This window comes from Mugil cephalus, chromosome 1 (genome assembly GCF_022458985.1).
Source record: "Mugil cephalus isolate CIBA_MC_2020 chromosome 1, CIBA_Mcephalus_1.1, whole genome shotgun sequence".
NCBI classification, from domain to species: domain Eukaryota; kingdom Metazoa; phylum Chordata; class Actinopteri; order Mugiliformes; family Mugilidae; genus Mugil; species Mugil cephalus.
In genome coordinates, this window is record NC_061770.1 from 34,822,292 (window position 1) to 34,835,375 (window position 13,084).

At 42.0% G+C, this 13,084-nt stretch overlaps 1 protein-coding gene across 2 annotated transcripts; it reads left to right on the top strand.

Moving 5' to 3' along the window:
• Positions 1-357: 357 nt before the first annotated feature.
• Positions 358-11,751, top strand: sf1 (splicing factor 1). 2 transcript variants are annotated; one of them, XM_047589257.1, is made up of 12 exons: positions 358-780; positions 2,204-2,335; positions 3,871-3,946; positions 6,129-6,281; positions 7,678-7,767; positions 7,862-8,045; positions 8,136-8,251; positions 9,239-9,346; positions 9,446-9,641; positions 9,731-9,947; positions 10,057-10,221; positions 10,373-11,751. In XM_047589257.1, the coding sequence occupies exons 1-12, from the start codon at positions 501-503 to the stop codon at positions 10,702-10,704; spliced, it is 2,049 nt and encodes a 682-aa protein (XP_047445213.1). In that variant the 5' UTR covers positions 358-500; the 3' UTR covers positions 10,705-11,751. The 2 variants fall into 2 exon arrangements, with proteins under 2 accessions (XP_047445213.1, XP_047445223.1); XM_047589267.1 differs by lacking the exon at positions 3,871-3,946 and having other exon boundaries at positions 572-780.
• Positions 11,752-13,084: the final 1,333 nt, after the last annotated feature.

Here is a 13,084-nt window from a genome sequence, read left to right on the forward strand (position 1 = left end):
CTGTTTTGTGCAGTATTTAGACAACGTATTTATCGTTAGCTTAATATCATACTTGCCTAAATGTTTTTTTTTTATTATTATTATTTTTTATTTACTGTAACAAAATCGGTGTTTGTTTTTTTCTTGTTTTCCGAAAACGATCAAATATGACCCAGGTAGTTATGCTAAAAGTCTAACGATACGTGTATGTGTGATATGTTTAATAAAGTTTTAAAGGAAAAAAAAAGATCCATAACCATGACGGAACGGCTGTGTCGAGAGCCAATCAGATGTCAGAATGAATATAGCCGTGGAATTGTCTCAGCCAATAGGAACGCGTCGTACTGCGGGGACCCATCCCGAGTCCCCAGGATCAACCTTTGTGATTTTCCGTTGGGCGCCATTTTGATAGAAGTGTCGTGTGAGAGGCGCCGCGGGAGTACTTTGTTGACGTTTAAACCAATTTAGCCTCGAGTTGGCGCAGATTTTTACACGGACTAGGCCATTTCAGCGAACCGAAAATGGCTACGGGAGCGAACGCGACTCCTTTAGGGAAGTTGCACCCCAGCATTGGCGCTAAACGGGGATTTGACGCCGGGCCTGGCGCCCCTGGGAACGGGCTGATGCCGACTCCGGTGCCTCCCGGATCCTTCCCGTCCCTGCAGGGTTTCCAGCCCGCGATTCCCAGCGCGCCGTTTCCGCAGCCGCACCAATTCAACCCGGTCGGTGCGAGTTTTTCGCCCCAGCAGCAGCAGCAGCAGCAGCAACAACCAGGCGCGGGGGCAGGAATGGTGAAGCAAGGTAAGTAAACGGAGCGTCAGCTAAAGCCTCAACGGCAGCGGAGGGGACATGCGCTAGCCGAGGCTAACGCCGCTAGCCGAGGCTAACGCCGCTAGCCAAAGCTAACGTCGCTAGCTAAAGCTATTTTCCGTTTTTATTGTTTACTGATTAAAGATAAACAACCAAAGCACTTCCTGGACAGAGGCAAATAGTTGGTGCAGGACCTTAAACAACATATAAAGTGATTGTGTGTGTGTGTTGTGTGTGTGAATGTTTAGTCTGGAGGGAAACGTTAGCAACGTTATGTGTTTAAATGACAAAAACAACAATAAACAGACACTAAATAATAAAAATAAATACATAACATGCAGGCAAACAAAGATGGGAGAAGATGAAAAGAAATCGGTGTATTGTGATGATAATAATAGTATAGTGTGGTATAGTAATCTCTAAGTATAGTAATATACGTATATATATATATATTACATTATATTTAGCTCAATAACATAATTATACTTTCACAATAATAGTAATAATTTTAGTACAATAGTGTAATGCTGGACTTTTTAAAGAAATAACCCATAAGTGTCAGAGCATTTATCTATTGAGTCAGTGTTTATGTGACATGTAAAGAGAATAAAAGATAAAATATCAATAATAAAAGCAATAAAACGGTTTATATGGCTGATAAGTATCGGGCTGATGCTGGTGTCTGTGGTTCAAACGTGTTAATAAAGGGCCGATACCAGCATCAGGGCCGTGTACAAAATGGAGACTTGAGCCCGTGTTTAGGAAAATGGATGTTTTTAAGTTTTTTTTTACACGTAAACAAACATCGAAGCAGAAGTTGGATTAAAAAAAAACACACTCGTCACGTTAAGTTGCTGCGTCACGTTATTTTTTTTTTAAATTTATTTATTTATTGAGTATTTACAACGTAGCGTGGAGTCAAACTCCACGTCCAGGAACAATCAGACTCAGTTAAAAAGATTAATCATCCACAAGGGAAATGACTTGGTCCCTGTAGTTTATCTGCACATTAATAATAAAAAACACCTTTAATCCTCCTGTTACCTGCATAATATTAATGTTGAACCTCAGGAATTTAAACCTAAAAAATTATTATTTCCTGTTATTTACACTTGTTTGTTGACAATTTAAACGGCTCATTAAATAAAAATACCCACAAATACTGTGGAGAAGTTGGAAAGAGACATGTTTAAGTGGCTTTATATAGTTTCTAAGCGTTATACTATATTATTACTATACTACAAGTATTACCAAGAACTTGTATTATATGTAGTATGTTGTGTTTTCTCTTTTTCTGCTACTCGACTCTGAAACATGAAGCACACAACAGGTTAACTGAGTTTATATGTGGGTCGAGGTGACGTCTCGTCAGTAGACGACGTAGCACATTATTATTTTTTTATTTCTTTGTTAGATTTCAGTCAGAAGAAGCAGAGGAAGAAAAGCCGCTGGAGCAGCGAGACTCCGGACCAGAAGACGGTGATCCCGGGAATGCCCACCGTCATCCCGCCGGGCCTGACCCGCGACCAGGAGAGAGCTTATATAGGTAAATGTTCACTCTTCTACTCATTCAAACAAACAACAACAAAACAAAATAAAAGGGGAGACTGTGGAAAAAGCTGTTTCTCTTCTAGTTTGTCTGTGTGAGGTTCTAGTTCTCCCACACGGTCTCACACCAGTATTTCATGTTGTCCTCCTGTTCTGCTGGATTCACAACAGTTGGAGCCTCCGTTACTTCTTCACTAATAACTTTTAAAAAAAAACGCCTCATTGGAGGAAAAATAAATAAATAAATTGGACGCTTGATTTTTTGTTTTTTCTCGCTCCAACTGTTGAGACGAAGCCGCCGCCGACGATGAACGATGCTCATGAGTTGTTCTATGTTGAAAGTGTTGATAAAGGTGACGACTGTAGTCTGGACCGTTAGCACCATTAGCACCATTAGCACCATTAGCAAGAGTGGCCGCTACACAAACAAGTAAACAAACACATAACACACGTCGCTGTTTAGCCGCTCGGTCACTGCTCACGTGTCCTGCCTGACTCCCAACACATCATCGATTACTGTACCTGTGCATGACGCCGTGTTTACTCATAATGTCCTGACGCTGCTGCAGTTTGCTCTGTTTGTATTTGACCCACGTGCTGCTTCGACGGCAAAGAGAAGCTAAAAAGTTTTTACAGCTCAGATCGTAACGAAAAGCAGCCGACGCCTTTCGAGCAGCAGCGTAGCACCGACACCTCGTCCTCCCTCCCTCACTAACTAACATCACTCGTTGGTAATGGTGTCCTTCCTTGGTATGTAAACATTCATCTGTGCCTCCCCCCCCTTGTCACACATGTATTTGCTTCCTCTGCTCATTCACCAGATTCCCCCCTAAAAAAACAAAAAAAAAAGACAAAGAGTTTTGCTTTGAGCCCCTGAATTCATCTCAGTAAATGTTTCAGGGGCCGGTGTGATGATGGGAGGGAGGGAGGGGGGGAGGATGGAGGGGGGGAGGAGGGAAGGAGGGAGGGAGGGAGGGGGAGTCATTACAGTTTCATACTGCGCATGGAATGACTGATTTATTCATGTTCCTCCTCATTTCCACGTAAATGTGAGATTTGTCTCAGTGTTAAAGCTACAGAACGACAACTCAGTGACTTTTTATATCATTATTATTATTATTATTATTATTATTATTATTTAACCCAATGTGTCCTTAAGAGTATGAATAGATTTGTTCATGACGGTGTCGTCGTTTACTCACACGTCGCCATGTTTTAACCAGAAGCTCAGTCTCGTCTCTGCTAATGTAAACGAGCGTTAGACGATATTTTTTTTACTGGGTTAATTTTGTGCCTTTTGATGTTTACATAAAAAAAAAAACATAAAAAGTGTCGGGTGTTTACTTTATCTCCCCCCTTTTTTTGTTCCTGTTTATTTGAACAGACTCGCCGTGTTTTTCTTGTGTCTTTTAACCTGAGTAAATGAACGAGGCCGCGCTCTAATGATGCAGAGCGTTGTCTCTCTGATGTTGCTGTGGTAACCACATTTCTCTCCATCCTTGTTTTTCTTTTTCCTAACCTGAATTCTTCCAGTCCAACTGCAGATCGAAGACCTGACTCGTAAACTGCGTACAGGAGACCTGGGAATCCCTGTTAACCCTGAGGACAGGTCGGAAAAAGATTAAACCCTCGAACAGTAACACTTTCTCTACCTTCTTGACTTTTTTTTTTTTTGTTTTGTTTTTTTGTTTTTGTTTTTTTGGAAGACAAAATGTTGCTTTTACATAATGTGTGTGTTGATTAGCACAAATATTAGGCCGAGTAGAGTTAGTCTAGATATATTTATATATATTTATAGTTTATATTGAGGCTGATGGAGGAGAAGTGATCTGCATTAATTGATCTTTGTGCAGGACTCCTTCCTACTCACCAGCGTTTGTGCTCTGGATGTTTTTAATTAATCGGTAGCGGCTCGTTTCTCTAAGTAGGTGAAGATACATTAGATATTTACGTGGTGATGTTAGGTGTGTGTGTCTGACTTCTTTTTACGGTGCACGTGACACTTTTACCCAAGACGGCGAGACAGTGTTTGTAATTACGGTTCAAATAAACGGTCAGTGAATAAATGTGGCGACGTTTTTTTTTTTAACGATTTCTGGATCCGGTTTAAGGAGCTGAACCGGTTTAAGTCGTGAAAACACTTTCAGATTTTTAGGATTTCTGCTTTAATGTGATGTAATTAAACACCGTGTTTCAGTCTTGGGTAAAAAAAAAACACAAAAAATTTACAAAAATCTGAGGATAGCGTTGGTTTAAAATGTTTCTATAGCCGCCTTTTCTCTTAGATTAGATATATTTGATTTTTTTGATTGTTGCTTTAGACTCAGATCTAGTTTTTTTTTCTCTCATGAAGGTTTTGTGTCAAATGAACAAACGGTTTGAAGATTTGAACACACACACACACACACACAGTTACAGGACGACTTCAAATCTATTTAAAAGAACCAAGTTAAAGTTCAATTGGCTCTTTTTCTTTTTTTTTTTTTTAAACAACAACGTGCTGGTTCTAACTGTTTTATTTCATCTTTATGACATGAACTCTTGGCGCGTCGCCCGGCGTCAAAGCAAAAAAAAAAAACCGGAGAAGTGATTTGTCGCTGGTCATCTCTGGCTTTTTTTTTCTTCCCGTAACGTTAAATTTTTCCACCCAGGAGGGAAAGAGAGAGAGAGAGAGGTTCCAGTTTTTCCACTCTGGACTCTCACATTTATTATTACGATGTTCTGGGAAATAAAAAGGGATAAAAGCCAGTGGCCAGCGCACAACGTAGCCTCCGCGAGGTTGTTTCCGCAGGAAGTTCATTGTGTAGCTGCTCATCATAATCAGACGTTTCCACAGCAACCAAAAGGGTTGAAGCCAGAAATCGCTCCCAAAAAACTCTCTAATGTGACACAAACCAGCTCCGGGAGGCGTTTCAGGTTTTCACCGGTGGAAAAGTTTTGAGTTTTTTTTTTTATTTATTTTTATTTATTTTTTATTTTTATTCTCACTCTTCACATCACATGGACAGAAAAGTGTGTCTCTCTGATTGGGAGAGAGCGTAGGAAAAGGTGGACGTCTAATCTTAACTCCTTTCCTCTAACCCAAATTACCCCACGTCAACGCTAACCCCCCCTTTTTCAAGCACAGAGCCTCCTTAACGCAGCGGCAGCGCAGGTTTCTCAGCATCCAAGGGGAGGCACGGACCTCTTCCTCTTCCGCCACGTCAGCACCAAGCAACTCCCAAAGCCAGCGCTTTCTGCTTTACGTTCAGAATTTGACCTTGGTTTTCTTTTTTTCCTACATCCGACTTTCCTTTTCCTGTAGGCCAACAAATCCTGTATGCAGGTGTAGTCATGGCCATGTATTTGTTTTTTTTTGTTTTTTTACCTTTGTGGTATAAAACCCCTCCAGTTTACTGGGTTAATTGCCACTATATAGCTTTGGTTCCCCCTCTTTTTCTTTTTGTTTTTTTTTTTTACCCTGAATTATATTAGAATATTGTCAGTGCAGACGTGCTACATAATTTCCTTTTTTTTTATTTATTATTATTTATTTTTGCTCTTGCACTGCCCATCACAAGTTTAGTCTTATCGGATTAAATCCAAATTTCCAAAAAAAAAAAGGTTGTTTTTTTTTTTTTTTGCTAAGAACCCGTTGATTCAAACCTCCTGTCTGAACATCTGAATGATTAATGATTAGCCAGACGTAGGGAACCTTTTACATGTCAATGTGTTTTTTTTAAAGGACCACAGCTCCACTTCCACGGGGGGTTTCAATGATGTCTTTCATGTCTTTTGTCTACGTCTCCCAGGTCCCCGTCCCCAGAGCCCATCTACAACAGCGAGGGCAAGAGGCTGAACACCCGCGAGTATCGCACCAGGAAGAAGATCGAGGAGGAGCGGCACTCGCTCATCACCGAGATGGTCGGACTCAACCCCGACTTCAAGCCGCCCGCGGACTACAAGTACGTTTGTTCCTCTTCCACTAACGGCCATGTTTTTTTTTTTAAATGGCCGTAGAATCCACAGACTGTATGAATGTGGACGCCATCATGAAAGCGAGTAGAGCTCCCCCTGGTGGCAGGCTGCAGCTCCACCTCCTCCATGTTAGCGAATGCTAAAAATGCTAAAATGCACATCGGATATTTTTATTTTAAGGGTGGTTTCTTTCATTTTGGGTAGTTAATATGATGTTAATGCATGTTCAAGTCAAAAAGTTTAGTTTTAGTTCGTTATTCGATGCTGTGGGAACAGGATGTGACATCACGGCGACTGCCAGTTGCCATGCCGACTGCTCTGTGAAGTGGTGGTACCGTGAGGGTTGTAAAAAATAAATAAATAATATGTAGAGTGTGTAATCCAACATCTCCTTATAATTGATGGTGGAGGCAAAGCAGAGCGTAGTATAATTAAATGAAAACATAAGTGAGTCTGGAGGGGGGGAGTGGGCGGGGCTTAGATGATGAGACTCCGCCCTCTGACCACGTCGATCAGACTCTGGCTCTAAATTTGCAAGATGGCGTCTCCTGTATCCACGGGAAAATGGCGTCAGTTTAGTCGATGGGAGGAAGTGGGAACGCTTTATCCATATTTATATACAGTCTATGTACAGATGCTTCTCTTATTGTGTCGCCCACAACAGTTTTACATTTCATTTTACTATTTAAATACTTCACCTGTACCACAGCAGGAACTGGCAGCACTTCTTGGACAAAATAGGGCGGCCATCTTTAATGGTCTCTGTCCATTCATGTGCTGAACAGCAGCAGAACTTCATGTAGATGGATCATGTGCTCATATGCAAATTTATACGAAGCTGAAAGCTGAGACAGGTTTTCAGCCTCCATTTGATGTTTAGTTTAAATTTTCATACGGCACCAGATCAGAACAGAAGTCGTTTCCTGTAGAGGAAAGGAAACTCATTTACATGGCAGCAGGTCATTTACATGTCTACGTGTTCACGCGTTTACATTTGCAAATATATATTTAAATCCGCTCTCTCTCTCTGCATCATTTTAACACGAAGACAAAGGAGACTCAGTCAAAATAGACACATAGAAAATATACGTTATTTATTTATTTCTTTATCCTGAGGAGAATCCAGTCGTCTGTTGCCCTCGTGAAGGGAACTTTAAATGTAAAGTAGCTGTGATTGTTGCAGTGTTTCAGTTTCCTTCACATTAAACATGAGGCTGCAGCAAATGTCCAAACTGGACACGACGTCCTATCGCGACTAGAACGACAGTAGCTGCTCTAAAACTCAAAGTTTCTAAAAAAACGAGAACAGCAGCCAAACGTAAATGTTTAACGACGACATGAAGTGAAACTCGTGTAAACGCTGTGATGCCTCGTTTCCCTCAGACCTCCAGCCACCAGAGTGAACGACAAAGTCATGATCCCCCAGGACGAATACCCTGAGATCAACTTCGTGGGTCTTCTCATCGGTCCACGGTGAGTCTCCGTTTTTTTACGGAGGAAATGTGTTTTTTTTTTTCCCCTCTCGCCGTCTCTGTCGTCTCACGCGTGATTGCTCGTGTCTGTGCAGCGGCAACACGCTGAAGAACATCGAGAAGGAGTGCTGCGCCAAGATCATGATCCGGGGCAAAGGCTCCGTGAAGGAGGGGAAGGTCGGACGCAAGGACGGACAGATGCTCCCGGGGGAGGACGAGCCTCTTCACGCTCTGGTCACGGCCAACACCATGGAGAACGTGAAGAAGGCCGTGGAGCAGGTAGGACCAGCTCGCCTCCCTCCCTCCCTCCGTCTGCGCGTCACGGACGTACGCCGGTGGTTTTAACGCCGTTTTTTAAACGCTCCACAGATCCGCAACATCCTCAAGCAAGGAATCGAGACGCCCGAGGACCAGAACGACCTGAGGAAGATGCAGCTGAGGGAGCTGGCCAGACTAAACGGGACCCTGAGGGAGGACGACAACAGGTCTGTACGCAAAAATATGAGCTTTATGTCAATATATGAGCTTTGTAACATTATATCTGTGGTGAAAAAAAGGAAAAAATGACCATAAAGTTTAAAAAAAAAAGTGACTTGTAAAAAGGACACAGCGCCAACTAGTGTTTGGGAGGAGTAGTTACACAAAGAAATAAAAAAAATAAAATAAAAATAATATAATAATAAATAAAATTAAAAAATAAATAAATAAAATAAATAATATAATAATAAATAAAATTAAAAAAAAATAAATTAATAAATAATATAATAATAAATAAAATTAAAAAAGAAGAAAAAAAGAAAAATAAATAAACAAATAAATAAATAATATAATAATAAATAAAATTAAAAAAATAAAATAATATAATAATAAATAAAATAAAAAAAGAAGAAGAAAATAAAAAATAAATAAATAATATAATAATAAATAAAATAAAAAGAAGAAAAAAATAAAAGAAATAAATAAATAATAAAAAAAATAATATAATAATAAATAAAATTAAAAAAGAAGAAAAAATAAATAAATAAACAAATAAATAAATAATATAATAAATAAAATAAAAAAAAAATAAAATAAAATAATATAATAATAAATAAAATTAAAAAAGAAGGAAAAAATAAAATAAATAAATAAAATAAAAAAATATCTTAAATATCTAAATGTTTTTTTCAGACGTATCAATATAAAAGTTTATCACAAAAGTGGAAAAGAAAACACTTTTTTTCACGTTTCCCCGTCACCAGAGACGATGCATCTTAAATACATCTTCCTCAAAGTGAAGTTGTGGATTTAAGAGAATTATGGGAAATCGTGGAAACATTTAAATGGAAACAACTTTACCTTGTCAACACTTCAAAAATACTGCTTTTATGTTGGAAACGCAGTATAAATCCTTCCTGCTGCTGTAAGTTACTTAAGTCCAGTATTTAACCTTCAAGCACCACTGAAGAAGAAACGTTTGTTTGTGTTTGCAGGATCCTTCGTCCCTGGCAGAACTCTGAGCCGCGCAGCATCACCAACACCACCCTCTGCACCAAGTGTGGTGGAGCCGGACACATCTCCTCCGACTGCAAATACACCAGGTAACACGAAGCTGGAGCCTCCGAACGGTTCGTTTGGTTCGTTTTGGTTCGTTTTCACGCAGCTTCGTCTAAATTTAACGTTTCTCTTCTTTCCTGAAGCACGTTCGCTGCTCACAGAGCGACCGGGGGCGAACCCCCCCAGTCCGCCCAGGACAAGGCCCGCATGGACAAGGAGTACCTGTCCCTCATGGCGGAGCTGGGCGAGGCCCCCGTGCCCACGTCCGGGGGGGGACACTCCAGCAGCCAGGGGGGGGCGCCGCGAGCATCGGGCCCCAACAACAACCAGCCGCCACAGGTGAGTAAGAGACGGTGTCACACATAGAGAGCAACGTATTCTGTGGTATCAGTGGTTCGGTTTCTAAACGGGTGGCTCCTGTTCCCCAGAACCGGCCCCCCTGGATGAGCTCCGGCCCCACCGAGAGCAGGAGCTACCACGGGATGCACGGCGCCGGCCCCGGGGGCCCCCACAGCTTCCCCCCGCCCATGCCCAGCATGGGGGGGCCCCCGATGCCCCCCAACCCCAACGGCATGCCCCCTCCCTGGATGCAGCCCCCTCCTCCCCCCATGAGCCAGGCCCCCGGGCCCCACGGACACCCCATGGGTGAGAGCAGACAGAGCCGATGTTCACGGAGTCTGATAATTTATTTATTTCTAGATTAATTACAGCAGAAATTAAATTTTTTATTTTTTTTTTATTTAAATTTTTCCAGGTTTGCTGCCGCCTCCGATGGGCATGATGCCGCCTCCCCCGCCTCCCCCCAGCAGCCAGCCGCCCCCGCCTCCTTCCGGGCCCCTGCCGCCGTGGCAACAGCAGGCCCCGCCCCCGCCTCCGACCAGCAGCATGGCAACCAGCACGCCGCTGCCATGGCAACAGAGTAAGAACGCACAACTGTTCCTCTTGTCTTCTGAACTAACCAACTTTTTTTTGAATAAAGTTTTTGAAAGTTTCCCAACATCAAAGAGTTAAACCTTCCCTCTCGCCCCCCCCCTCCCCCCCCTCCTCCTCCTCCTCCTCCTCCTCCGCAGACACCACCACCACCTCCAGCCCCGGCACCGGCACCCTGCCGCCGTGGCAACAGCCCCAGCAGCCGGCCGCCTCCGGGGCCCAGCCGCCGCCGCCGATGGGCACCCCGTCCATGGTGCCGCCCCCCCCGGGGGTCCAGCCGCCGCTGCCCCCCGGCGCCCCCCCTCCGCCTCCCCCGCCGCCCCCCGGCTCCACCGGCATGATGTACGCGCCGCCGCCGCCCCCCCCTCCCATGGACCCCTCTAACTTTGTCACCATGATGGGGATGGGAGTCCCGGGCATGCCCCCCTTCGGCATGCCCCCCGCCCCCCCACCTCCTCCGCCCCAGAATTAAACCCAGCCTCAGAAGAATCGTCCTCACACACACACACACACACACACACACACACACACACACACACACAGAGTGTCACTAATGCAACACAATAGACTGACGTTATATACACAAGAACAACTGTGTGCACACAGACGAACGAATATAACCAGTGCTTTATTTTTTATTGATCCTTGATATTATGAAGACATCTCTGAAACGATGTGGGGGAATAAAAAGGGTGTGTTGTTAGTACAAGTTTGTAAAGTCGCGTAACTTTAGTTCCTTTTTTTTTTTTCCCCTGTTTTTAAAGTTTGTATTAACGCAGATCTACTCGTGTGCGTACAAACGCCGTCGACCCTCCGCTGTGCGTTCACGTTGTTCCTCGTTGCACAGAATAAAACCGTTTCAACAGCTCCGACTTTAATCACTGTTCATCGACCTGAACCTGAGCTTCTCAGTGGATTTAATATATTGAAGTTTGCATGCATCCATGTTTTTTTTGTTTTTTCTTTCCTCCTCAAAGTGGCACATTAATCCCCTCCCCCCCCGTCCAGTCCTGTTCTGGGTTTGAGTTTGAGATGAATATTTTTCTAAGAAGATGTGAAGTGTATCTTAGTTCTATAAAAAGCTTTGTAGTACTGTGTCTTAAAAATACTTTTTTCTTTCCCTTTTCTTTCTCAAGGATTTTTTTTTTGTTTTTTTTTTTTTTGTCTTTTTCGTTACCGACCTGCGTCTCAGTTGTGACATTGTGAATTTTTTTGAAAAGGGGATTAAAAAGAGGGGCCCGCGACTACTTGACTTGGTGCGAAAGATATCCTTGTTTTCTGCATCTCTGCTGTGATAAGACGCTGTGTGCAGTGTTTTGTGTTGCTTCTGCAAGGACAAAAAAAAAAAAAAAAAAAAAGAAAATCTCTCTTTTTGTCTGAATTCGTTAGAGGATGAAAAATGTTTTACTGTTTTCTGGAGTTTTTTTTTTTTTTTTTTTTTTCTTGTTACGCCGCTAGCTTGAATGACCAGCTGTTGAAATCTTGCTTGGTTTAGTATTAAACTGAATAATTTCACCTATTTGTCGTTGAGTGAACTCTGGTTTCTTGTTTCGTGGATGTGAGACTCTTTGTTTCAGAAGGCAGACCCCCCCCCCCCACTCCCATTCAACACTGTTACATAACACGGTTTTGTCTCATTCACCCTCCTTTACTTTTACCCTCTACAGACGTTTCTACAAAAGCATTATTTAAGTTCGTTCTCACATGGTCTCATCAGATTTTTCCTTAAATTTTTCCAACTTTTTAAAAGTTCTTGACCTGATTTTTTCCCCCTGAAGGTCATGAACGAACTATAATTAGCAGTTCTACACTTTTACATGTTCCTCTTCCTCTAAAATTCAAATAATACTAAATACTTTTAGGCTCACTTGCGCATTTTCTTCGTAAGCTTAAATAAAAACTTAGTTTATGTTCAACACTTGTGTGTTGATACTTGAAACAAGGGGCGAGAACTGTTTCGTCCAGTCTGACAAAGACATTAAATTCATTTAAAAAAAATAATATAAAGTAAAGGTAACTTTTCTGAATTTATCCACTAGGGTTCGCACTGATTTAATTGCGTTTAAGGCTCTTTTATAGTACTTGGGGTTAATTTTTGTTAATTTTTTTTCTACTCCCTGCTTCACCTTCAACAATGGAGACTGAAACTTCCATCAAAATTTCAACAAAGACAGGTCGTAAAAATGTTTGTGTGTCCAAATTATAAATCAACCGATATGTTTTTGTTTTTTTTTAGGGCCGATACCGATTTCTTTTGCATCAGCATTAGCCGATACATGTCGCCAATTTATTTTGAGCTGATATTTGGAGGCAGTACTGCTATTCCTATCTCCATTTACAAGATTAAAGGAACAAATGTTACAAATCTCAATTTAACCAATTTAACTCATACTTAACAACAACAGTAAGCGTTAGAGGTGCTGCTATATGAAGTAAATAAATCTTTGGTAACCGTTTAAAAAACTAAAATACAAGTATCGGCCGATACCAGCAAAAACGCAAATATCGGCCTCACCAATACATCGGCTGGCCAATATATCAATCTCTCTACCTTTCCATTTCTTTATTGATACAAAAAACAATCAATTAGTAAATTGCAGAGATGGAGAAGCAGCCAGAAACACTAAAGCAGAAATACACTACTACCGAGTGGACCAATCACAGCTCTTGTTTCTTTATTTCTGGGGATGTGCAAGTCACGCTATGACGTATGGGGACGTTAGGTCCGACTATGAAACCAAAAACGAGACAGCAATATGCCGAAAATATTAAAATGAACTCGTGGGACCGGAAGTAGCTGCTTCCTGCTTTTAACTTGACGCCGACCACGTGACTGGTATATATAGGACGTC

Coding starts and splice junctions, on each gene's coding strand:
- sf1 (XM_047589257.1), top strand. CDS start 501: ATGGCTACGGGAGCGAACGCGACTCCTTTAGGGAAGTTGCACCCCAGC. Junction 9,347..9,445: donor TCCGACTGCAAATACACCAG/GTAACACGAAGC, acceptor TCTTTCCTGAAG/CACGTTCGCTGCTCACAGAG. Junction 9,948..10,056: donor GCCCCACGGACACCCCATGG/GTGAGAGCAGAC, acceptor AAATTTTTCCAG/GTTTGCTGCCGCCTCCGATG.